The 25,192-nt window shown below is 35.1% G+C and overlaps 1 protein-coding gene across 7 annotated transcripts in view; it reads right to left on the reverse strand.

Moving 5' to 3' along the window:
• Window positions 1-25,192, reverse strand: part of RPS6KC1 (ribosomal protein S6 kinase C1) — a 179,985-nt gene that overhangs the window by 98,804 nt on the left and 55,989 nt on the right. For 4 of the 7 annotated variants that reach the window (XM_077902147.1, XM_077902145.1, XM_077902146.1 and 1 more), the window contains one exon: window positions 18,724-19,086. The exons of 1 other annotated variant lie outside the window; for it this stretch is intronic. In XM_077902147.1, the coding sequence (XP_077758273.1) occupies window positions 18,724-19,086 (363 nt within the window). Of the gene's footprint in view, window positions 1-9,135; window positions 9,260-18,723; window positions 19,087-25,192 lie in introns of those variants that run through there. 2 more of the 7 variants (XM_077902151.1, XM_077902150.1) reach the window with 1 other exon arrangement.

Here is a 25,192-nt window from a genome sequence, read left to right on the forward strand (position 1 = left end):
AAGCCTTCCCTGTAAGCCTCCTTTTCCCTGGTCAAATGTCCATTTATATGTATTTATAGAATCATTCTCATTCAAAATATTTATAGAGAATTTCCTATGTAACAGGCACTGTGCTAGAAAATACAATGAGAAAATGACTTGCCTTCAAGGATATTACAAATAAATAAAAATATATTCACTCAATAAGTAATTGCACAAATAATTATTTCATTGTAAATATGGTAAGTACTTGAAGCAAAACAGTGTGCAATGACAACGAAGTTCAGGAAGTCTACTCTGATGTGAATAGAGGTGAGGAAAACTTCCTTTGAGGAACTACCATTGATCCTGAGACTTGATGAGTGATGAGGAAATATCAATTGAAAAAGTACATTATAAAGCACTCACACAGACTCTAGCTTATGTGAAAGTTTGAACATGGGAAAGGCCATGCTGCCGTCAAGAGGTAAAAAAAAAAGGCCACTGTGACTAAAAAAGAATAAGTTAATAAGGCTGGTTCAGTATGAGCCTGGAGAGAAAGACAGAAGCCAAATCATTCATAGCCTGAGTGATCACACTATCTTTGGATTGTATCCTCAAAGTAATGAGTTTAATGCATGAAAGTGACATGATGAGAATCCATTTTCAAAAGATCAGTTAGGCTATTGATAAAGACAGAATGGTTTAGAATCAAGGAAGGAAGATAAGGGCAGCCTGGGTGGCTCAGTGGTTTAGCGCCGCCTTCAGCCCAGGGTGGGATCCTGGAGACCCAGGATCGAGTCCCACATCGGGCTCCCTTCATGGAGCCTGCTTCTCCCTTTGCCTATGTCTCTGCCTCTCTCTATTTGTCATGAATAAATAAATAAAATCTTTTTTAAAAAAATAAAAAAGGAAGGAAGATAATGAATCATCAAATACATTTTAACAATAAAAACACAGAAACGAAAAAAAACAAATAGAAATTCTGGAATTAAAAATTACTCAACTGCACACTGAGTTAACAGAAAAAAAGAATCCGCAAATTTAAAGATCGAGCAATATACATTATCCACTCTGAATAAAATTAAACAATAAAAAAGGGAGGGAGGACCAGACTAAGACACCTGTAAATACCATCAAGCACACCAACATATACATAATGCAGTCCACGAAATAGAAAAGAGGGAAAAAAGGGACAGAACATGGCAAAAAAAAAAAAAAAAAAAAAAAATTGATGAACATTGATCTACATATCCAAGAAGATCATCAAATGCAAAGAATACAACAAACACCAAGAAGGATAAACTCAAAGAGATCTACACCTAAACACACAATAGCCAAACTATCAAAAGCCAAAACAGACAATCTTAAAACGAAAAGATAACCTCATTTCTTCTCTAAACTGATTTAAAGGATAAGTCCAATTAAACAATAATTATACGTGTAGAGCTTACATAAATATGTAACACATACAATAATACTAGCAAAAAGATGGGTAGGAAGGGAAGAGAGCTATACTGAAGTAAAGTTTTCTATATATTACTAGAATTATGGTAATTTTACTCTAAAGTACAATATTTTAAGTTAAAGTGGTTATTACTATAATCTTCAGAAAAGCCACTATGGAAAATAAAAAACCCAAAGTGACATAGTCTACCAAAAAAGAGAAAGACAGAGAGACAGAGAGAGAATAAATGATACAGTAGAAAAAAAAAAGGTACTTATCAAAGAAGGCAGTAAAAAACAAAAAAGATAAGAGTCATAGAGAAAAACAGCAAAACACCAAACATAAATCCAATCACACTATTAAATATATTAAATGTATATGGATTAAACATGCCAATCAAAATGCAGAGATTATAAAGCTAGATTTTTTTTTTAAAAAAAATGATCCAACTGTATATTGTGTCTACAGAAGACACGCTTTGATTCGGAGAAACAAACATATGGAAAGTAAACAGCCTTACTAATATCCAACAAAATAGATTTTAAGAAAAATGTTACTAGAGACAAAAAGACACTTGGTAATGTTAAAAGTTTAATTAATCAAAAAGATATAACTGTTATAAATATGCATGCATCTAATAAGAGTCCTAAAACAGATTAAGCAAAAACAGACAGAAATAAAAGAAGAATTTCAAGCTGAATAAAACTGTAAACAACATAATTACAATTTCTGAGATGTAGCAAAAGCAGTACTCAGAAGGACTTTATAGCTTTAAAGACCTATGTTGAAAAGACCTCAAATCAGTAACCTAGTCTTCCAGCCCTCAAGATGAAGCGAATCTAAACGAAGAGCAAATCACACGAAAAAAGAGAAGAGGAAGCAGAAACCGATTAAATAGAAAATTGAAAAACAGAGAAAACAAATAAAATCAAAAGTTAGTTCTTTGAAAAGATCAAATTAATATTTAATTAGGCCAACCAAAAAAAATTAAGATACCACAATCTAAATAATGAACATATCATATCCATCACTCTCAATTAACAATTCTTTTTTAAGTAGGCTCCATATCCAATGTGGGGCTTGAACTCACAACCCCAAGATCAAGAGTCACATGCTCTACCAACTCAGTCCACCAGGCACCCTACAGTTAATAATTCTTTATTTTCCCTTCATTTTTGAAATAGATTTCCACTAGGTACAGAATTCACTTGACTTTTTTTTCTATATATGTTAAAGGTGTTAATAAACAGTCTTCTTGTTTGCATTGTTTCTGACAAGAAATCTGACATCATTCCCATCTTTGTTCTTCTGTGTCTGCCTCCTTTTAATTTAAAGATTTTCTCTTTAACACTTTAAAGGAAATGTGATTTGAGCAATGTGATTAGAATGTGCCTGGGTATAGGTTTTCATGTTTCTTATGCCTGAGGTTTGTTGAGTTTCTTGGACTTGTGGAATATTTGCATCAAATTTGGAAAGCTTTCAGGCATTAATCATTCAAATAATAGTCCCTCTTCCCTTCATTGTTCAGGGGCTCTAATTACACAGAAACAAATTTTTTCATAGCTTACTGATGTTATATTAATTTTGCTTTATTTTTTCATCTCTGTTTCACTTGGATAGTATCTATTGCCATGTCCTCCACTCCATTACTCCTTTCTTCTGCAATATCTAATTTGCCACTATTTTTCATTTCCCATATTGTAGCTTTCATCTCTAGAAGTTCAATTTGGGTCTTTAGTAAATCTTCCATTGCTCTACTTAACTCTACGTATGAATATATTTCTATTAAGTTTGAAGTCCTTATCATTTTATTCTAACATCTGTGTCAATTCTGGGTAGTTCTGAATGACTGATTTTTTTCTTCACTACAGGTCATATGTTTCCTGTTTCTTTGAATAAATGGTAATTTTTTTATTAGATGCCAGCCATTGTGGGTTTTCCCTTATTAGGTGGTAGATATCTCCTTATTCTTACAAATATTATTGAGCTTTGTTCTGGAATACAGCTATGCTTCTTGAAAGCAGCTTGATCTTTTGGTTCTTTTTTCTGAGATTTGTTAGGGCAGGTCTGGAGCAAAATATTATGCCATACTAATGGGGTACGACTCTTGAATATTCTACCCAGTGCTCCATGAAAGAGGTTTGCAAGACTACTTGTTAGGAATAGACATTATTCCCAGTCCTGTGTGAGCACCAAGAATGTTGTTCCTAACCCTTTCAGTGGATCCTTCTCTTGCCTTGGATAGTTTCTCCACAGCCATCACTAATCAGTACTCTGCTAAGTATTCCAGGGGATATTTTGCAAATCTCTGTATAGCCATCTCCTCTCTAGATAAAATACTAGACATTAAGCGATGGTCTTGCAAACTCTGTGAACTCTGCTTTAGTCTTGCTGGACTCAGCCCCATCTCAACTCAAAGGTTTTGCCACAATTCGCCTGTCTTCCTTCTTCCTGAGCTACAACCTGAAGACTCAAGATGGTAAGCTGAGCAATCTTAAGACTTATCATATCTGTTTTGTCTCTCTCAAAAGCCACTGTCCTTCACTGTCTAATGTCCAGTGTCTTGAAAACCACAGATACCCATACTTTGTCTGGTTTTTTAGTTTCTTTGGGAAGTAGGGTGAATACAGTCCCCCTACCCACCCTCCCCTCTGTTAAGCATCTGTTTGTTAGCTATATAATAGAGTCTGGTTTGGGGATTGTCTTTTTTTCCCTTTGTTCTTTTTTCTTAAATTCCACATATGAGTAAGTGAAAGTCCTAGTTTTAATGTGGCTACTGGAAATTTTTTAAATTATATATGTGTGTCACATTATATTTCTATGACACAGTGTTATTTTACATAGCCACTGAAATTATATAATGTTGAAATCCCCTAAGAAAGTAGGGTAAGGAGACTAAGAAGGTTGACAACCAAGTCTCAATAAACTTCAATATTTAAAGGTCAAATGGGCAAGAGGGAGCTGGCAAAGTAGACTTAAAAAGGTTAACCTAAGAATTAGAAAATGAAGAAAAGCATGGTGTCATTTGAAGTCAATTTAGGAAAGCAGAGGTTGTATAAAATAGACACTGATGATTATATATACATAAGTTAACAAAGAACATTAAGGATAAGAAGTATTATTGAGATTCCAGTTAAGATTAATAACAATGAATTCATTTTAGTTACCAATCTGTCCAGAAGGTGTGGTTTCTTCCAATAGCACTCAGCTGCCCAGTTTTCCATCTCTATAAACCAGAAATCATGGAAAATGGATACTACAAAACAAACGGATAAATTAATCCAGGACTAGGGTTTGGCCGGGTAAATGTGATAAAAGATCAGAAGTAAGGAGGGTTAAGGTGTGCCAAAAGACTTTTTTGAAATGACGTATCATTAAAACTAAGATAGAGAAATGGAAGAGTTGAGAGATGCTAAAGAGAAAAATGGAGGAAAGTACAAAATAATGGCACTTTTTAAATTGTTTACCACTCTCTCCCCTCGATAACTTGTAAGCTGCTCATTGATTTTAGTGAGCATAATAGTCATCCATTAAAGTTTAGTTAAATAGAACAAAATTGTGGATTCGTACTGTGAATCTTTCTAGATCCACAGTACGAATTCTACAGTCTATCTCATATGTCACTGATCACTTCATTTAAAGGGATTATTACATGTACTGATGTCACATCTATGCTTCTTATTATTTATTCCTTCTAATCCTGCTTCTAGTTGTTTGGGCAAAGACAGGCCTTTCATTAATAGTACAAGTCAGGGCATTACCCCTATTCTAGCAAATACCACACCGATCAACTACAACAAAAAATTCAATTTGGAGGGTATTTTTTCTAATCACTGCTTTTATCTGCCCTGGTTACTCAACGTCTTTGTTCTTTATTGACCTAGAGTATACTTTTCTTTTGTAGGAGAATGAGTGAGTTATCATTGATCTAGACTCAATCAAAATATGATTTGACTATATTTGTGAGGTTTTCATAGACAGCCAATAAAATAGGTATGTTTTCATTAATCAGGGAATAATTTAATAACATCTCATACAGATCAAAATAATTTAATAACATCTCATACAGATCAAAAATCAATTTAATCATAAGTAGTAATGACTATTCAGCAATATAGACTGACTACTCTGTAATGATTGGTTAACTACGCAAAAGACAGAGACTATCAGAAAGTAAGATAATGACCTACAAACAAAAGATCACCATGTAATAAAAAGTATCGTGAAATCTTCAATTAATTTTTTGACTGTAGCAAGCATTCCCATTTCAAGGCACTATATTAAAATGATTAAACAGGAAGGGTGGCTTGGCCATAAATAAACCATCAACAAATTTCAAAACACTGAAATCATTCAAAGTTCTTTGAACACCATGGAATTGAACTATAAATCTGTAACAAAAAGATAACTAGAAAAATCTCAACTGCTGAGAGATTAATTAGTATACTTATGATACTTAGAAATATATTACATAGGAGTAATTCCCAGGTACAGCAGACAGACTAATGGACCCCTAAAAATGTTCATGTCCTAACCCAGTAACCTGTAAATAAATTATTTAACTTGGCTAAAGTGACTTTACAAATGATTAAGGTTAAGAACCTTCAGATAGGGCAATTACCCTGGATTGTAAGGGTAGGCCCAACCAAATCACAAAGGTCCTTAAAATCAGACAACCTTTCCTTGCTGAGAATCAGAGTGAGATATAACTAGGAAAGAAAGGTCAAAGGGATATAACTCTGCTGACTTAGAAGATGGAGGTAGGGATGCAGGCAGCCTCTAGAAGCTGGAAAAGGCAATGAAACAGATTCTCCCCTAAAGTCTCTGGAAAGGAATATAGTCCTGCCCATACCTTGATTTATAGCTGAGATTCATAGCATATTTCTAATCCACAAAATAATAATTTGTGTTGTAAATTTATGGTCATTTGTTAGAGCAGCCATAGAAAACTAATGAGACAAAATAAATATTTTGAACTGATAACAGTGAAGATCTGATGTATCTAAACGTGTGGAGTGTAGCTAAAGCAGTACTTAGTGGGAAATTTATAAACTTAAACATATATAGAAAAAATGGCCAAATTCAAAGATGTAAGCTCCTAACTCAAAAAGTAAACACCAGACCTAAAGTTAAGTAGGAGAAAAAGAAACAGAAATACATAAAATAGAAAACAATGTATAAATATTATAACATTAATAAAACTGGTAAATCCTTAATATGACTGATAATGAAAATATTATACCAACATCAGGAAAGATCCAACAGATACCAAAAAGATAAAAAGATACTATAATTCTACAATCAATAAATTTGAGGGTTTCATGCCAAAAGCCAAGGCAACAAAAGCAAAAATAAATGAGACATCAAAATGAAAAGCTTCTGCAGAGCAAAGGAAACCATCAACAAAATGAAAAGGCAACATACCAAATGGGAGAAAATACCTACAAACCATAAAAGGGATTAATATCCAAAATATCTAAGGTATTCATCCAACTCTCTAACAAAAAATTTAAAAATGGGCAGAATCAGGGATCCCTGGGTGGCTCCGCAGTTTAGCGCCTGCCTTCAGCCCAGGAAATGATCCTGGAGACCTGGGATCGAGTCCCACATCGGGCTCCCTGCATGGAGCCTGCTTCTGCCTCTGCCTGTGTCTCTGCCCCCCCGCCCCCCGTCTCTCATGAATAAATAAATAATCAAATAAATAAATAATAAAGATTAAAATGGGCAGAATCTATATAAAGGTTTTCCCAAAGGTATACCGATGGCCAATAGATACGTCAAAAGATGCTCCATACCACTAATCATCAGAAAAATGCAAATCAAAACCACAACGAGAAATCACCTCACACCTGTTAGAGTGACTGTTATCAAAGAGATAACAGGAGTTCGCAAGGATGTGAAGAACAAGAAACCCTTGTGCATTGTTGGTGGGAATATAAATCGGTGCTACCACTACAGAAAACAATATGGAGGCTCTTCAAAAAATTAAAAATAGAACTCCTACATGTTCCAGCAATTCCGGGTATTTACTCAAAGAAAACAAAAACACTTAAAAAGATATCTGCAACCCCAGTTCACTGTAGCATTATTTACAATAGCAAAAACAGAAACAACCAAAGTGTCCATCAATGGATGAATGAAGAAAATGTGGTATACACATACACACACAGGAATATTATTCAGCCATAATAAGAACGGAATCCTGCCATTTACAACAATATGGATGAACCTTAAAGGCATTATACTAAGTGAAATAGTTACACAGAAAAAGTAAATACCGTGTGATCTCACTTACATGTAGAATCTCCTTTTTAAAAAAAGCTCAGAGCCACAGAAAACAGACTCACGGTTGCCAGATGAGTGAAGGGGTTCAAAAAATACAAAGTTCTTCCAGTTATAAACTAAATAAATCCCAGAGGTATAATGTACAACATGGTGTCAATAGTTAATAATACTGTATTGTATATTTGAAAGTTGTGTAGAGAATATATCTTAAAAGTTCTCATCACAAAAAAAAGAAAATTGCAATGGTGTGGGGATGGATGTTAGCAAGACTTATTACTATGATCATTTTGCAATATATACATATATCAAATCATTGTGCTATACACCTAAAACTAACATAATGTTATACGTCAATTATATCTCAATAAGAATAATAAAATAAAGCAAAAGAGCAGAGAAAAAAAACTAACTTGACCATTTGTATGAAACATATTCTTTGAAAAATACAACTTACCAGTTAGTTGATAAAAGAAGAAATATATACAATTTTAACAGTTGGATATCTATTAAAGAAATTAAATCCAGTATTAAAATCCTTTCCCTAAAATTGCTCTTAAATTTGTTAAGTATGATATTTACACTGTGGATATGTAAAAGAATGACCTTATTTTCTGGAAATGTCTTTTACATACAGGTCAAAGCCATGATGTCTATAATTTACTTTTGATTCAGTAAATATATTTGTAATACATATATAGATTTATGAATATATTTGTATATATAGATAAGACAATAAACATGAAAAATAAAAACACACAAAAATCTTGAATAAATAATAGCAACGAACCCCAGTGATATATAAAAAAAGACACATTGCAACTGAGTAGGTTTATTTCAGGAATGCAAAAGTTACTGAAAATTTTATTTTTTTATTTTTTTATTTTTTTATTTTTTTGAAAATTTTAAATAATAGTAAGTGTAGCATCTCAAGTCTGGAAGATAATGAAAACCACCCATTTTCAAATCTCCCCACATAATCTCTCAAAACAAAAAACAAAACAAATTAAAAATTTGAGGGATAAATAAAACCACATATGACCCACACCTTCAGCATTACTAAGAAAAGAATACCATGACTTTTAGATTATCTGTAAATAGAGAAATAAACCAAATTACAACAGAGCTCCAAAGGCCCCACTATTGCAGGCACATGAATGCAGAAACCAGAGGAGAGAGAGATTAACAGATCCCTTAAAAAAGTAGACAAGGGTACACAGGACTTAAAGAACAGTAGAAAAACAAAATGAAACATAAACACCCCCAGAAAAAAAAGTCCAATTAAATGCCAAAATATGAAACATAAACTGGGACTTGGCAGTTTGAAAACACAGCCTATAAATGTAAAGTCAGACTTGAAAGTGAGTGGAACCCAAAGTGAGAGCCTTAGTAAAGCTTTTCTTCTGGGGAAGAAACAGACCCTAAAGAAAAGGGTATGATGGGGGCACCTGGGTAGCTCAGTCGGTTAAGCGTCTGCCTTAGGCTCAGGTCATGATCCCAGGATCCGTCTCTGCTCTGCAAGGAGCCTGCTTCTCCTTCTCCCTCTGTCTGCTGCTCCCCCGCTTGTGCTCTTTCTCTCTGTGTCAAATAAATAAATAAATAAAATCTTGAAAGAAAGAAAGAGAGGGAGGGATAATGTAACAGTAAAGGGGTGTAGAGAATAATGGAAAGGAGAAGACAAAGATAAGGGGCCTATAAAAACAAAAGAGAAACACCAATCACTCCCCCATCCTCATCGATAAAAGAAACTACACAGAAGAGGGGTGGACGTACAGAAGAGGACATAAACTGGAACAGTACCCTCACAAGAGGTAAGAATAGAAAAAGGCAGATCTCATGCAATCAGTGCTCTTTAGAGATCAAGATAGCAATCACTTCTGGGGAGGTAGTTATTGGAAAGGAACATACGGATGCCTCAAGAGTACTGGTCAAGTTCTACTTGTTAATCCAGGTACCAGTAGCATAAGTGTGCTCCACGGGTGAAAATATATCAAGCTATATACTTACAATATGTAGTTTTCTGTAAATTCAATTCAATTAAAAGTTAAAAAAATAGATATGATGCTTGTTCCCTAGAAAATCTAAGAAACATGTATGAGAAAACATATAAACAAACATTTTTTAACAGGGAAGGGGGAGAAAGCATATTAAGGGTCAGTGTGGGGTCAGGAAGGGTTAAGTAGAGGGTGACATTTTCATTTTATTTTGTTTCTGCCTAATAATCCTTTCTCATTTTGGTCCACTCCCCTCATATTCTACAGCTATGCTGTTTAGTTTGTATGGTTCATGAGGGATAGTTCTGCCCACCTTTGAAGGGAGGAGTAAATAACCTATACGTAATTAGGTTATTCCCTAGCTAGAAAAATGAGGTAAAGGCATGTGACCCATGCTTGTACAGGAGCTAGAGGGAAAACACCCTCTTCCTCTAGAACTCAGAGGAAAAAAACCTCTGTAAACTTACAGCTGCCCAGGGATGGGATGAGGAGGTTATCTTTCACACCACCCAGAGATCAAAGTAAGCGGGAGAAAGGGGACTAAAAGGACAGGCCATGTATAAAGATGAGCAAACAAGCATAGAAACCCTGTGACAGTTCTTCAACACCTGAATCTAGCCAGATGTGACCACTCATTTATGTGGGCTACACCACTTTCTACGTGAGCTTCTTTGAGTTAGTTTTGTTTACCAATAACTAAAAGAGTCCAGTATAACACAAAATTTGATAGGACTGATCTGAGTACAGGATAATTTAAAAAGCAACTGTCTCTCCATTTGTGAACATCACAACCAGAGAATCTAAAGTCTTCTCTTAGTTTCATTCTGGCTGTAAGAACAGAATACCATGGAACTTATAAACAAAAATGCACCTCTCACAGGACTAGAGGCTCAAAGGCCGAGAGCAAGATTCCAACAGATCTGCTATCTGGTGCTGGCTTCCTTGTCCATTGATGGCTACCGTCTCACTATGCCTTCTCACTATGCCTTCTCACGTGGTGAAAGGAGCAAAGCAGCTTTCTGAGGTCTCCAATGGGCACTAATCCCACTCATGAGGGCAGAACCCTCAAGGCCTAATCATCTCTCAAAGGCCGCACCTCCAAATACCATCACTCTGGGGATTAGGTTTCAATATGAATTTTGGGAAGACACATTCAGTCTACGGCTCTTTTCCCTGAACCTATGAAATAGTTCCTTCTAAGAACACTGCATTGGTACCTGGTTTTTCCTGTTACAGACACTTCCTAGATAATTAAAGGAAACACACACACACACACACACACACACACACACACGGTAATGATGGGGACAGGAAAACAGAATAGGCAACATAAAAACGACTTTCAAATCTCTATTTTTAAAATCTGAGTTTTACCGTTTTAAAATGCTTTCATCTAGCCAGTTTCAAAACAGTTAAGATCTAAAAATTCCTCAGCTAAAGCAATTTATTGAATCATAATTTATTTATTCAATTTATTGAATTATAGAGAAGAGCACATGTTTTATTTTAAAACAGAAAAGAAAAAAAACAGAAAAGGTAGTGGAAAGCTTTAATTAAAAAGAATTCTATGTTTGTTTAGTACTGCTCTCTGAAAAGTAAAATTGCGATTTACAGATTAAAATGGACAAGCAGGTTCATACTTCAACGAGCAGCCCATATTTTCCAACTATATTACAATGATGAACCAAATATACAAGAGATATTAAGAGCACAATCAGGTTTAAATATAAGGTAAAAAATCTCTGTGGCATGTGGGATTTACTCCAGCAATGCAAAGGTAAAGAAAATCAATGTAATATACCATACATTAATAGAACGAAGGGCAGGGGTGTGGGGGGAGATACATGATCATCTCAACTGAAGTAGAAAAAGCATTTGACAGAATCTAGCACTCTTTCATAATAAAAGCATCCAGAAAGCTAGGAATAGAAGGGAATTTCTTCAACATGATACAGGGTACATATGAAAAATAACTAACATCATACTCAAAGGAGGGGTGCCTGGGTGGTTCAGTTGGTTAAGCATCGGACCCTTGGTTTCAGCCCAGGTCATGATCCCAGGGTCATGGTGGAGCTCCACGCTCAGAGGGGAATCAGATTCTCTCCCTCTCCCCCTCGGCCCCTCCCTCACTCTCTCTCTCTTTCTCAAATAAATAAATCTTTTTTTTAAAAAATATATCATACTCAATAATAAAAGATGGAAAGGTTTCCCCCTGAAATCCAGAACAAGCCAAGGATGACTCGCTCCTTTGCAGGGATGAATAAATAACCTATACCTAATTAGGTTATTCCCTAGCTAGAAAAATGAGGTGAAGGCATGTGATTCATGCTTTTACTGGAGCTATTAAACATTTCACTGGAAGTCCTAACCAGAGCATTAGGCAAGAAGAAGAGGTTTTTTAAAAAGGCATCCAAATTGAAAAGGAACAAGCAAAACTGCATCTATTCACAGAGAACATAATCTTATAGAAATCCCAAAGAATCTACCAAAAAACTACTACAGCTAATAAATGAATTCAGCAAGCTGCCACATACAAGATAAAAATACAAAATCAGTTGTGTTTATAATGCCAGGAATGAACAATCCAAAAAGAAAATTAATGAAACAATTCTAATTACAATAACATCAAAAGAATAAATACCTAGGAATAGATTTAACCAAGAAAGTGAAGAACATACACTGAAAATTACAAAACATTACAAAACATTCCTGAAAGAAATTAAAGATCTAAATAAATGGGAAGACATCCAGTGTGTTCATGGATTAGAATATACTTTTAAGATGGTAATACTCTCCATATTTATTTACAAATCTAATGAAATCCCTATCAAAATTCAAACAGCCTTTTTTGCAGAAACAGAAAACCTGATTTTCTAAAAGAAAAAATTAAAAAGTAAATAAAATCAACTTTAGCTCATTTTCTTAAAATGGTGATTTTCAATTTATATAGAGTTGTAAGGGGACCCAAACAATCAAAATAATATTGAAAAAGAACAAAGTTCCCACAGAAGATCATAAATCAAAACAGCTAAGAGCCAATGCATTAGAAGACAGTATGATTATACCACCACTGCCTATTAAAATTACAGCTTTCAGTGTTGTTAGCCTTATACTATACCATACTTTGTAGTTAAGTGGACAATCCCTAAAATTAAGTGGACTAGACAATACTTTCATAATATCTTCAGAGTTATCCCACTGGTCAAAAATATCCACAAGAACAATCATAGAAAACTTACATATCAACAGCATCCAGGAATACTTTTCAATGTGAGATTTATAATATATGCAGAAAATTTAAAAAGAAACAGAAAAGAGATCTTATTTTGAAGGGTCATCATTCAATTCTATATTTAAAAACCATTTTATAGTCACTATCACAACACCCAGTACATACCTATTGAAACTTCAATTGGATGAATAGATGGCTGAATAAGCAAATAATCAAAGGAAGGAAAAAGAATGAATTTCAAAATAAAGTTTATAAATATTTGATACTCTCTGAAGACTTGTTTCTTCTCCATTTTAAAAAGCTACTATAATTAGAGAAGAAATGTTTAAGAAGTAACATGGCACAGTGGAAACAAGATAAGATTTGAACTCAGAAAGACCCAGATTTAAAACTGAAACTCTTAGTGGCTTGTATTAATGGAGCAAATTGCTTGCTTTATACAAGTCTTAGTTTTCTCCACCTATTAAATGGGGATTACAGTATCTACCTTACAAACAAATAAGCCAGCAATTTTGGCACCTAGAACAAACCAAACAAAACCAGTTCTCAAATCAACTCTGTAATTCATAATGTAGCCCACAGATGGGTGTTACTAACAATGCTCGCCATCTGGTAGCTTCCTGTTTTAAATAATTATTCTTGCTAACTAGGTGCCAAGCTTCTAGAATCATTACATTAAATGTTTGCACCCTCTAAATTTTGGTGTCCTTAGACAAAGCCCAGTATGACCAGTCATAGTTCAGCTTATAGGCTTGTTCTGAGGGTTAAAAATATGTTAAGAAAAACCCCTTGTTCAATGACAGGCATCTAATAGACAATAAATTATTGCTGTTATTTAAATATTTTATTAATGCCTTTATGTCATCCATTTGCCATTCTACATTCCCATAATTATTCTAGAAAACCAACACTCAGAATATAGATTAATCATACCAGGCCATTGCAAAAACAAACAAGACAGAAGTGAAAGGAAATGTATTGGAAACATTCTCTTCAAAGATTCAAGTTGATTCCTTCAATCTTGATTTTTGGATTTTCTGTCTTAAGCACATAAAGACCTGATACTTAGTAGAGCAGAAGGCACCTTAATTTTAAGAGCCATTCCTAGATTGAGGAAATAAGTGTCAGATTCAAAAGGAGAATTCAAAGTTACCAGTATCGGGGTATGCTCCTTCTCTCCTGGATGGGCAAACAGAACTGCTGCTATTGCGTTCTGCCTCTAGTCTCAGCTGTGCAAACACCAGTTAAGTAAGAAAAACATTAAGCCATCTTTATCAGATCTACAAACAACGCAGATAACCTCCTTTAGGATGAATACTTTAATTAGGATGAATAGTTAGTATTTAGAATAACAAAATTTGCCAAATCATAAGAACCTTGTATAAAGCACTCCTACTTAGCTCTGAAAGATCATTCTCTCTAGATTATCAGATATCCAGAAATAATAAATTTATTATAAAGCATATCAAACCAAACCAAGGTCACAGATAACAATTCTATTTTTTTTTCCTAACAGGTAACCATTCTTATAGCAAGAATTAAATTAAAATGATGCATAGACATTATGGTTATAGCGATGTTTCAGTAACAACTTTACCCTACTAAAACGAACTTTCCTGAAGAAAATATCTCTTCTACCCAAACATCAAGTCAGTTCACAAGCTAGAGCCCCCAATTTCCCCACAAATTAAAGAATAAATCCATCATACTCAACATTACACTCGATGGTAAATAGCTGAAAGCTTTTCCTCTAAGATCAGGAACAAGACAACGATGCTCATTCCCACCACTTGATTCAACATGGTACTACAAAAGTCCTAGTCATAGCAATCAGACAAGAAAAAGAAATAAAAGGCATACAAATCAGAAAGGAAGAAGTAAAACTGTCTCTATTTGCAGGTAGTATGATATTATATACAAAAAACCCTACACCAAAAAAACTGTTAGAATTAATAACATGAAATCTGTTACAAATCATTGATAAAAGAAATTGAAGGCAAAAATAAATGGAAAGATATCCCATGCTCATGGATTGAAAGAATTAATATTGTTAAAATGTCCATACTACCCAATCCAATCTATAGCTTCCCTATCAATGCAATTCCTACCAAAATTCATCCCTAGCAAAATTCCACCCAAGTAGGAAATAACATTTTTCACCTAAGTAGGAAAAAAAAAATCCTAAAATTTGTACGGAACCACAAAAGACCCCAAATATCGAAAGCAATCTGTGAATAAAGAACAAAGCTGGAGGCATCACATTTCCTGATTTCAAACTATATTACAAAGCTACAGGAGTCAAAACAGTATGGTACTGGCCACCTAGATCAATGGGACAAAATACAGAGCACAGAAATAAAGCCACACATATACAGTCAATTAATTTCTGACAAAGGAACCAAAAATATACACTAGGGAGGATAATATTTTCAATAAATGGTATTGACAAAAATGAACAGCTACCTGCAAAAAAATAACACTAAGCCCCTATTTTACACCACACACAAAAAATTAACTCAAAATTAAAGACCTGAACATCTGCATAAAATTCACAGACCTTAAAATTAAAGACCTGAACATAAGACCTGAAACCATTAAATTCCAGAAAAAAAAACAATATATGTGTGTGTGTCCATACACACACACAGAAACATTATTCAGCCATAAAAAAGAAGGAAATCCTGCCATTAGTGAAATGAATGGACCTTGAGGTCATTATGCTAAGTAAAATACCTCTGAGAAACAAATACTATACAATCTCACTTATGGTAGAATCTAAAAAGAACCAAACTTATAGAAAAGATTGGTAGGTTACCAGAGGCAGGAATAGGGGTGTGAGAAAAGTAGGAGAAGGTAGTCAAAAGGTGCGAACTTCCATTTATAAGATTAACGAGTCCCATGATGTAATATACAACATTGGGACTATAGTTTAAAAATACCTTATCACATATTTGAAAATTGCTAAAAGAGTAGATCTTAAAAATTCTTGTCATAAGAAGAAAAAAAATTGTTACTTTGTGAGGGGAAGGATGCTAATTAACTAAACTCATTATGGTAATCATTTCATAATATATATATAGGTATCAAATCATGTACACCTTTAGTGCAATGTTATATGTCAATTGTATCTCAATAAAACGGGGGTGGGGGGGGAGTTTAACCAATAATGTCTATATGTCTGTTAGGTGGTGACTTACATACCAACCAAAAGCACTGCCCTGACATTACATGTGACACATAGTTTAAAACATAAGCATAAGAACTAAAGCAAAGGGGGGAATCCCTGGGTGGTTCGGCGGTTTGGCGCCCGCCTTAGGCCCAGGGCCCGATCCTGGAATCCCGGGATTGAGTCCCGAGTCGGGCTCCCAGCGTGGAGCCTGCTTCTCCCTCTGCCTGTGTCTCTGCCTCTCTCTCTCTCTCTCTCTCTCTCTCACTCTCATAAATAAATAAAAATAAAATCTTAAAAAAAAAAAAAAGAACTAAAGCAAAGGTTATTTTACATATTGACTAAAAATTAGAATTCTGTGATTGTGGTTCCCACAGTTTGTATAAAGAAATTGATCACAGAATGAATAAATAACAAAAGGCTAAAAGCAATTAGTCAAGTATAATTTTTTGGATTTGATGGCACAAGAACAACTAAAACCAATCCATGGCTGGAACAGATACTGTGCTTTCAGAAAGACAGGGATATGTTAAATAGGAAAAACATATATAAATGGTAACATTCCTTGAGACAGAGGTCTAGTAGATTTGGTATCAAGTTCTAGTGAGAAATAATTCACCATATAATCACAAAGTAAATATCTTAAATGATATTTGTTATTTGCTGATATATATATCCATAATTCTCATTTTGAAGTAAAGATTTTTATTTTTCTGGTGCCATCAAGTGGTAACATTATGAAGTGCTCGAAGTTTAAATGCAAATAACTAAGACAAAAATATCACGCTGATATATCCGTGTCAGTTAAACACAAGTGAATTTTTAGCACAAAATGATCTAAAAAGAAAAGGGAAAATATTAAAGCTAAATGCAACTCAACCCGATTTTAAACTGTCAACCCGAAATGAGGTAAGACAAAGAAAAACGTGTAGATCTTTAAAGACCAGAATGCTCTACTAGCAAACAAAAAACCCTATGACATTACTTGAGAAACAAAAATTTGTATCAAAATGACGTATCAGTCAAACCATGAGAAGTGCTCTCTCTTGAAACTCCATTAACGTGGCAGTAAAAGACTTATTTTTAAGGCAAAAGCCCAAAAGGACAAAGAGATTAAGAGAGAAAACTGCAGCAACACTTTACAAGCTAGATAACAGACAGATGAATGGTTATTGACTTGGGAAACTCAAAGAAAATTGCCTAATATTACACTGTAAATCTCCCAAAGTTTGGGAACTGGTAGCACTAGGTAGCTATGGAAATCAGAGTAAGGGCTAAAAACAAGAGAATTAGTCAAAATTCTGGCTAAAAAGCAATGATGCCACTACACCCACTTCCCTTTTCTAGTCCACGTAGCCAAGTACTCATTTTTTACCACATTAGAAGATCGAACGTCCATACTCTAATAAAACAGAAGGCTCTGTACTACAGGACACCAAGCACAGTGAGGGTGGAAAAGAGTTAGTGCTACAGGAGATTATAGTAATCTGAACAGCACTAACAAGTCAAAGCTCATAGAACCACAGGAAAAATGATGATTTTGTAGAAAGCAAACCATTGGAAGAAGGTCCTATCAACGTCTGATTATTGTGTCCAGAAAATCATGAAACTGCAGTATGCTTCACACTCTTTCTATAAGGAAAAGACAAATGACTATAAACAAAAATCTGATGCTTAAAAAAAAAAAAAAAAAAAGCTAAGTCCTAGTTACAGACATTCAGAAACATTCAGCTTTTAATGTCCCAATTCACCCCAGTAATTAGCTGAGAATTTATGGCAACTAACAAAGAACAGAACAGTAGGCAAATCAAGAACCTTTACATTTCATCCCCTCTCTTCAGGCGAGCAAGAGTAAATGCACTAAAGAATACTCCTGAGAGAGGTGAAGGCTCGTGATCACTAGCCACATCATAAAAAATAGATTATTATTCATACAAGAGATGTGGAGATTTGATTTTTTTTTAAGACCTGTTTTTGTTGGTTAATTGATCAAAGTAGAGAGTTAAGCAGCTCTGATACTGTCTTCCATTCATGTAATTAAAAGTATACACCCAGGGGCACCTCGGTGGCTCAGTCGATTAAGTACCTGCCTTTGGCTCAGGTCATAAACTCAGGATCTTGGGATCCAGCCCTATGTCAGGCTCCCCGCTCAGCAGGAAACCTGCTTCTCCTTCTCCCTCTGCCATTCCCACTGCTTGTGCTCTTTGGCTCTCTGTCAAATAAATAAATAAATAAATCTTAAAAAAAAAAAAAAAGAAGAAGAAGAAGGTATATACCCAAATATAGGTCTCTTTTTTTTTGAGAGAGAGAGAGAGAAAGAGAGAGAATGCACATGAATGGGCCTAGGAGGTGAGGGAGAGAGGGCAAGACAGGATCCTAAGTAGACTCCATGCCCAGCATGGATGGGGGCTCCATTTCACGACACCAAGGTCCTACATGACCTAAGCTGAAATCAAGAGTCAGAGGTTACTGACTGAGCCATCCAGGTGCCCGCCAAAGGTAGGCCATTTAATCTTCAGTATTTTCTCATTTTCAGTCTTAATTTTACATGGGACTTTACACAAGTTATAGTTATATGTATATACTTTTCTTTCCAGGCACCAACATAACATTCCAAAACATATTAATACAGATAAAATGGTACCTTGAACACCTTCTAGGAGTAAATCAACTCCTTTCCTATAAAAATTGGAAGCAGCTTCATAGTCATCTTCTTCTTCTTTTTTTAAAGCCAGCTTTATTAATTCTCCGGCTTTCTCCAAATAATCTCTCTTGCCAAGCTTAGATTTTAAACTGCCAGGGAAGAGGCTGCGACTTTCTCGTTCTTCTTCTGGTTTGTTCTGTTCACTGTCAGAAGCAACAGCCCCTAGTGCTGAAGGATCCGAAGAAAGATTGAGACCAAAAGTTCTAACGGGAGAATTTTGATTGGAAGCCATTCCATCATCTAACTCAGCAAGAGAATCCACGTCAACAGTAAGAGATATCAGATCACTGTCACTGGAGAAACCTAGAAATATGATCACAATAGTAAATAGATATTAAATTAAGGATTATCCAAAAAGAATGTGAATCACACTATTCATTTGTTCATACTATCCAAGTCGATTAGGAAGGCTGTCATTGCCTGATAGAGATCAGGGCCTGGCAATTTGTTTCTGCTTACTTCGTTCATTTCTGCACTCAATGTAGCTCTAGAAACCAATCTCCTTTGCCTTAATTATCACACTAAAACCAAAGGCAAGTCTTTATCTAGTCTTCTTGTAAAAAAGAAGTGGCTTTACCACATGTCTTGTAACAACATCATTATGATAAAGGGAAAAGTATAAGAGCTTCAGGGTAAGACAAAACCAAGTGCTTGGATCCCAGCTCTTAAAACTTACTATGTGACCAACAGTGAGTCACTTAATAATATTACTTATTATGTACGACTTTAGAAATAGAGTTAATGCATATAAAGCATAATAGACTATCATTCAATTACAACTATTATAGTAATTATATAATCATTATTTAACTATTATACGATGTACCCTCAGAGGTGTGCTTTTAGATAATCATCCATATCTGGAAAATGTATGCCATTTAGTTGTGTTTTTTTTTTAAAAGGACTAAATTTTTAGAAATCTTTGTTTCAATCTCTTCTACATGTTTTTGGAGAGAGGTTTGGTCTATATCTGCCTCTTAGTTTTCTGACAGAAAATTAATAAATAGGTGGTATTGAAATATTGAGCAATGAAAATTCTTTCTCCCATTTCATAGAACTGACTTCATGGTAAATGAGCATGAGGTCTTGGGACCTCCCTTTACCTTCTTTAAATAATTGAGAACCTCAAAAAACTTTTGTTTTTGTGGATTATACCTGTAAAATTTACCACTCTTAATAATTAGACTAAAATTTTTTAAACACTGAAGTCCATTACATATTAATATCATTTTTTTTTAAGATTTTATCCATTTGACACATGCAGACAGAGTGCATAAACAGGGGGAGTTGCAGGCAGAGAGCAAGGGAAAAGCAGACTCATCGCTGAGCACAGAGCCCGATGCAGGACTCAATCCCAGACCCCAGGACCATGACCAGAGACAAAGGTAGATGCTCAACCGACTGAGCCACTCAGGCACTCCATTAATATAATTTTTATTAAAAATAACTACTTTCTTGGGGTGCCTGCATGGCTCAGTCAGTTGAGCCTCTGCCTTTAGCTCAGGTCATGATCTCTGGGTCCTGGGATCAAGCCCCATGTTAGGCTCCCTGCTCAGCAGAGAGTTTGCTTCTCTCTCTCCCTGTGCCTCTCCTCAACCTCACCCCACCTCGTGCTCTTTCTCTTTCTCAAATGAAATAAAATCTTTTAAAAAAACAAAAAAACTATATTCTCAGAAACAAAGTATTTAGTGAGAGAAATGACATTGTTTTACATTTTTACAAATCTTTTTAACAGAAGGTGCCTAGATTCCCACATCTGATCCTGCCCTCAATCTGTTGTCATGTTGTTCTGGTTGAAAGGTGTGAGGAGGGATGCCTGGGTGATTCAGCAGTTGACCATTTGTCTTTGCATCATTCGTGCAAATGTCAACACAGTGAAAAAGGCAAATAATTTCCTAGACTATTATGAAGACAATTTCTGCCTTGGGGACCTCCTGAAAAGATCTCCCAGATACCCAGGGGTCGAAGACCATACTTTGAGAGTTACTGATCTATATCATTCAATACGGTTGACAATAGAGTTATGTAAAAATTAAGTTTGGGAACAACTATGTGATCTGTATCACCACTGAATATTGACTTTCAAGTTTCTCAGAAAAGAAAATTATTTCTTCAGGATCATATACAAAGTCAAACTTAAAGGTAGATTAGACTACACATGCTAGATCAGGGATCAGCAAACTTTTTTTTCTGAGGGCCAGGGAATATTTCAGGCTTTGTGGGCCATATGATCTATGTCATAACTAATCAACTCTTCTATTGTAGTACAAAAGCAGCCACAGATAATATGTAAATGAATAAGTATGGCTGTGTTCCAGTAACACTTTATTTACGGATGCTGAAATTTGAATTCCATATAATTTTCACATGCCACAAAACAATATTCTCTTGAATTCTGCCAACCATTTTAAAACATAAAAACCATTCTTAGCTAGTAGGTCATATAAAAACAGGTGGTAGGTCGGATTTGGCCCACAGGCCATAGTTTGTCAACCCTTATTATAGACTCAAATTGCTTACTTCATATCAAATAAAATAAGTTAGGGTAAAAACATGTTACTGGCAGCTAAACTCAAATTTCAAATCAGCTTCAGACACTACTTTGGCACCCTGTCAACATATCCTGTTTTCAGGGTTTTTTTTTTTCAAATCCTTAGAATGTCCATAAAGAGCTCATTTCATTCCCTAAAAGCAAAAGACTTCATTAAATCCAAAATCTGAGATGAGATTCATTGGACCTAGTGGAAATCTTTTCAATCTCTGACATTTCAGCTATACAGACAGCTTTCAAAATCCAAATCTTTTACAGCAATCTACAAAATTATTTATCCGAGAAACATACAAACCTTATGAGATTTCTTTAAGTGATTCAAAAATATTTCATATATTTCAATGCACATTTATTTCCTTAAATGGGGGCATTATATAAGCTGGTCCATTGATATTAATAAACAAATACACAAAGTTTAAAAAAAAATAAGTTCTGGTTTATACAGCTAATCAGAAAAGAAAGGAAATGTTGTTATAGATCTTTTGTCTGCTCTCCAGTGTCTTGCCACTATAACCTTTACATCATCTATCACATTGTACTGTTTCATGTTTTGCCTGATTTTCCTTTCTAACAAGAACAATAATACCAAAGGGCAAAGGGGTAAAATTATGTGTACTCAGTTTCTTGGCTTTTGACCACAAAAATCTAGTGACATAGTTTTATTTCCTCTCTTACCTTTCCAATCGTATTTTGTTAGCAAGGGAAATCATGCTTAAATAAAATTAGATCAGAAGAGTAAGACTATCAAAATACCTAGAAAAAAAGTCAGATAATAAAACAAAATAATAAATAATATTCAAATTGTTTCCTTTTCAAATTCTACCCAATTCTAAATGAAGAATCTTTCAAAGTAAGCAAAGTAAGAAAAACTAGCAGGTTAGGTGAGGAATTTTTCTGGTTCAACTAGAAGCAAAGGGAAGCAAAAAGACTTGTGATTTAATCTTTCTAGAGGACAATTTGACAATGCATATCAGATGTAAAAAACGCTAATATCTTTTACCCAGAAACTCATCAACTTATACCAAAAACAATCAGAGATATGATAAAAAATCTATACATAAGAATATCCATCACAAAATTTAGTGAAAATTTGGAAATAACAAATTCCTAACAATAGGAGATTATGGTCCATCCCTTTGAGAAAACATTATACAGCTATTAAAAATTATATTATAGAAGAATGTTTAATGCTAAGGTATTCATTATCTATTATGCAAAACCAACAAACTGTAAAGCAGTATATGCATATACTATAATTCTAATTTTAAAACAAAAACACAGGAAAAAAGGCTAGAGAAGTATATTAAACACTGACAGTAATTTTCCCTGTATGGTGGGATTACAGGTGACTCTTACCACATTTCTTATATGTGTATGGCAAGTTCTTAAGCCTCGGTACTTGAAGGATACCAAAGCAGCAGCAAGGGCTAAAACTGGGAATTTGCTTGTAAATAAATCTATATTATATAGACAAAATTTATGAAATATAGGCCCGTATGAATCACCCAGCAGCCGGTGCCTAGGAATTCCTAACTTGAGAGAAGACCAAAATGATTATAGACAGATCTGTTTGAAGCAGACTAACCCCTGACACTTCTTCCTTACCTGTCTTCTTCCTTTAATTCTCCTCCTAAGATGCACCCTACCAGATGTGAAAAGCCTAACTATCTTATCGCAACCATACACTGCAACTAATCATCTTCCAGCACTCTCCGAAATCTTTCCCTTCTGTATTTAAGCAATTTCAAAACCCCCTTCTTCTCAATGAAGTATTCCCCAACCAACTCAAGAACACTCCCCTTTCACCACCGCAGCAATGAACCATTATTTACACACGGACTCAGTACCAGCTCTTTCATCCTATATGCTTAATACATAATAAAGTGCTAGCCCAATGTCTTGAAATCATGGACCTGTCATTCAACCTGTTTTATATGAAGCTACATATAAACATCGCATGAAGTGGAGATAAGCTTCCTAAAACCCAGAAAGAAAGGGAATAGGATACAGAGAGCAGCAAACAAGCTAGAGGTTCTCAGTTGGGCCGAGTAGGAAGAACGTTGTGGATAAGGCAGGGCAACAATTGACAATTCAGAGACTCTTTGTCAAAAGTGAAACCAACCTGAAGTCAATCCATGTTTAAAGGGGCCCTCTGGAGCCATCATGAGAGTAAAAGGTACATGCTTCACCAACACCATCAAGACAAAAACCTAAGCCTTTTTGGGAAGAGATGGGAGGGGGAAGAGTCAAAGGTTCTATGAAAGCGTTCTGCCTCCAGGTTCATATCACAGAGATTCAAGTCTCAGGGCTATTAGAGGGCCCCAGGTGACCGGTTAAAAAGCAGCTACAGACATGAGGGGTTTATATAGCATCCCAGTTCACCTACCTACCCTCACCTTCTGTGCTTTGAACTGCTCAGAGTAGGGCAGTCTAGTGAAATCTGTCTAGGACACCACCTCTGAAAGACAGGCACCAGGGGAAAAGGTTGAGTTGCTATAGAATAAATCTTTATACTATAAACTATCAGAAATCTGTATTTGAAGACCATCTGCAAAAAGAGATCAGTTTCCTTTAGAACAACAGGTGGTCTGTCATGGTCAACTATATATAAAATACATGGCCTCATTATTATTAGCTGATAGCTTTCACTGAGCACTGAGGTTCAGTCAACGAAAGGGAATTTCTACTTTTCCTAGTAGCAATGACTCATGCTTCACACACAAAGCAAAATATCTAGCCAGCAGAACAAAGGTCACCCTGAGGTAGAAGACATACATATCAATCTCCATTAAGAAACAAGCCCTTATAAATATGATTTTAGATGACTATCTAAATCTAAAACTTGATGCTAATTAAGACTCCAGTATTTGATTACCAACTTATCATTTAGAAATAACTGCTGTTATGAAAAAGTACCATTCCTTTGATGTTTCACATTTTTATAATGTCCTGAGGACAAGTCTTTGCTTCACCCTTAAAAATGTTATGAAAAGAGCATCAGAATATCTACTGCATGTTTGGTGAAAAACAGAATAACCTCAGAAAACAACACATCAATCAAAATTACAACCCTAATACTATTATCAACAACAAAGATCCCTGAGTTGGCTTCCCTTTCTACCTAATGAACTTTTTATGTTGCTACTCTCCATAATCTCCTCTGCAAATCAAACCTGCTACCCAGCACTCAAGTAGCTCATACTGAGCTTTCTATAACAAATAGGTATTCTCATTGCTTCCCTCTCCATAAAATTAAATCTCCCCTTTCAAAATATACTTGCTGCTGAATAGTTGGAGTGCTTGGACCACCTTAGGCACATGGCTTTACTTCTCTGAAATTCCAATTTTTAATTGTAGAGTAAGGGATTTATCTATATCATTCTTTCTACTCTAAAACACTTTCCGGGATCCCTGGGTGGCGCAGCAGTTTAGCGCCTGCCTTTGGCCCAGGGCGCGATCCTGGAGACCCAGGATCGAATCCCACGTCGGGCTCCCGGTGCATGGAGCCTGCTTCTCCCTCTGCCTATGTCTCTGCCTCTCTCTCTCTCTATCTCTGTGTGACTATCATAAATAAATAAAAATAAAAAACAAAAACAAAAACAAAAAAATAAAAAAAAATAAAACACTTTCCATGACATATTATGATTTTTTTATTCCCCCCCAGCCCTAAAATCCTAATACACAACATTATCCTCAATAGCCCTAGGGTTTTTAAGAGTCAATATTTATAATTTGTATCATTTGTTTTACATGCACACTTAGAATGACACATTCTCATTTGTGTTTATCCTGAGAATAATGATCCGTTCCTTTTTCCCTATTTAAGCTCCCTCACCAAATAAAATTCAACTAATAAGG

Source organism: Canis aureus, chromosome 6 (assembly GCF_053574225.1).
Source record: "Canis aureus isolate CA01 chromosome 6, VMU_Caureus_v.1.0, whole genome shotgun sequence".
NCBI lineage: Eukaryota > Metazoa > Chordata > Mammalia > Carnivora > Canidae > Canis > Canis aureus.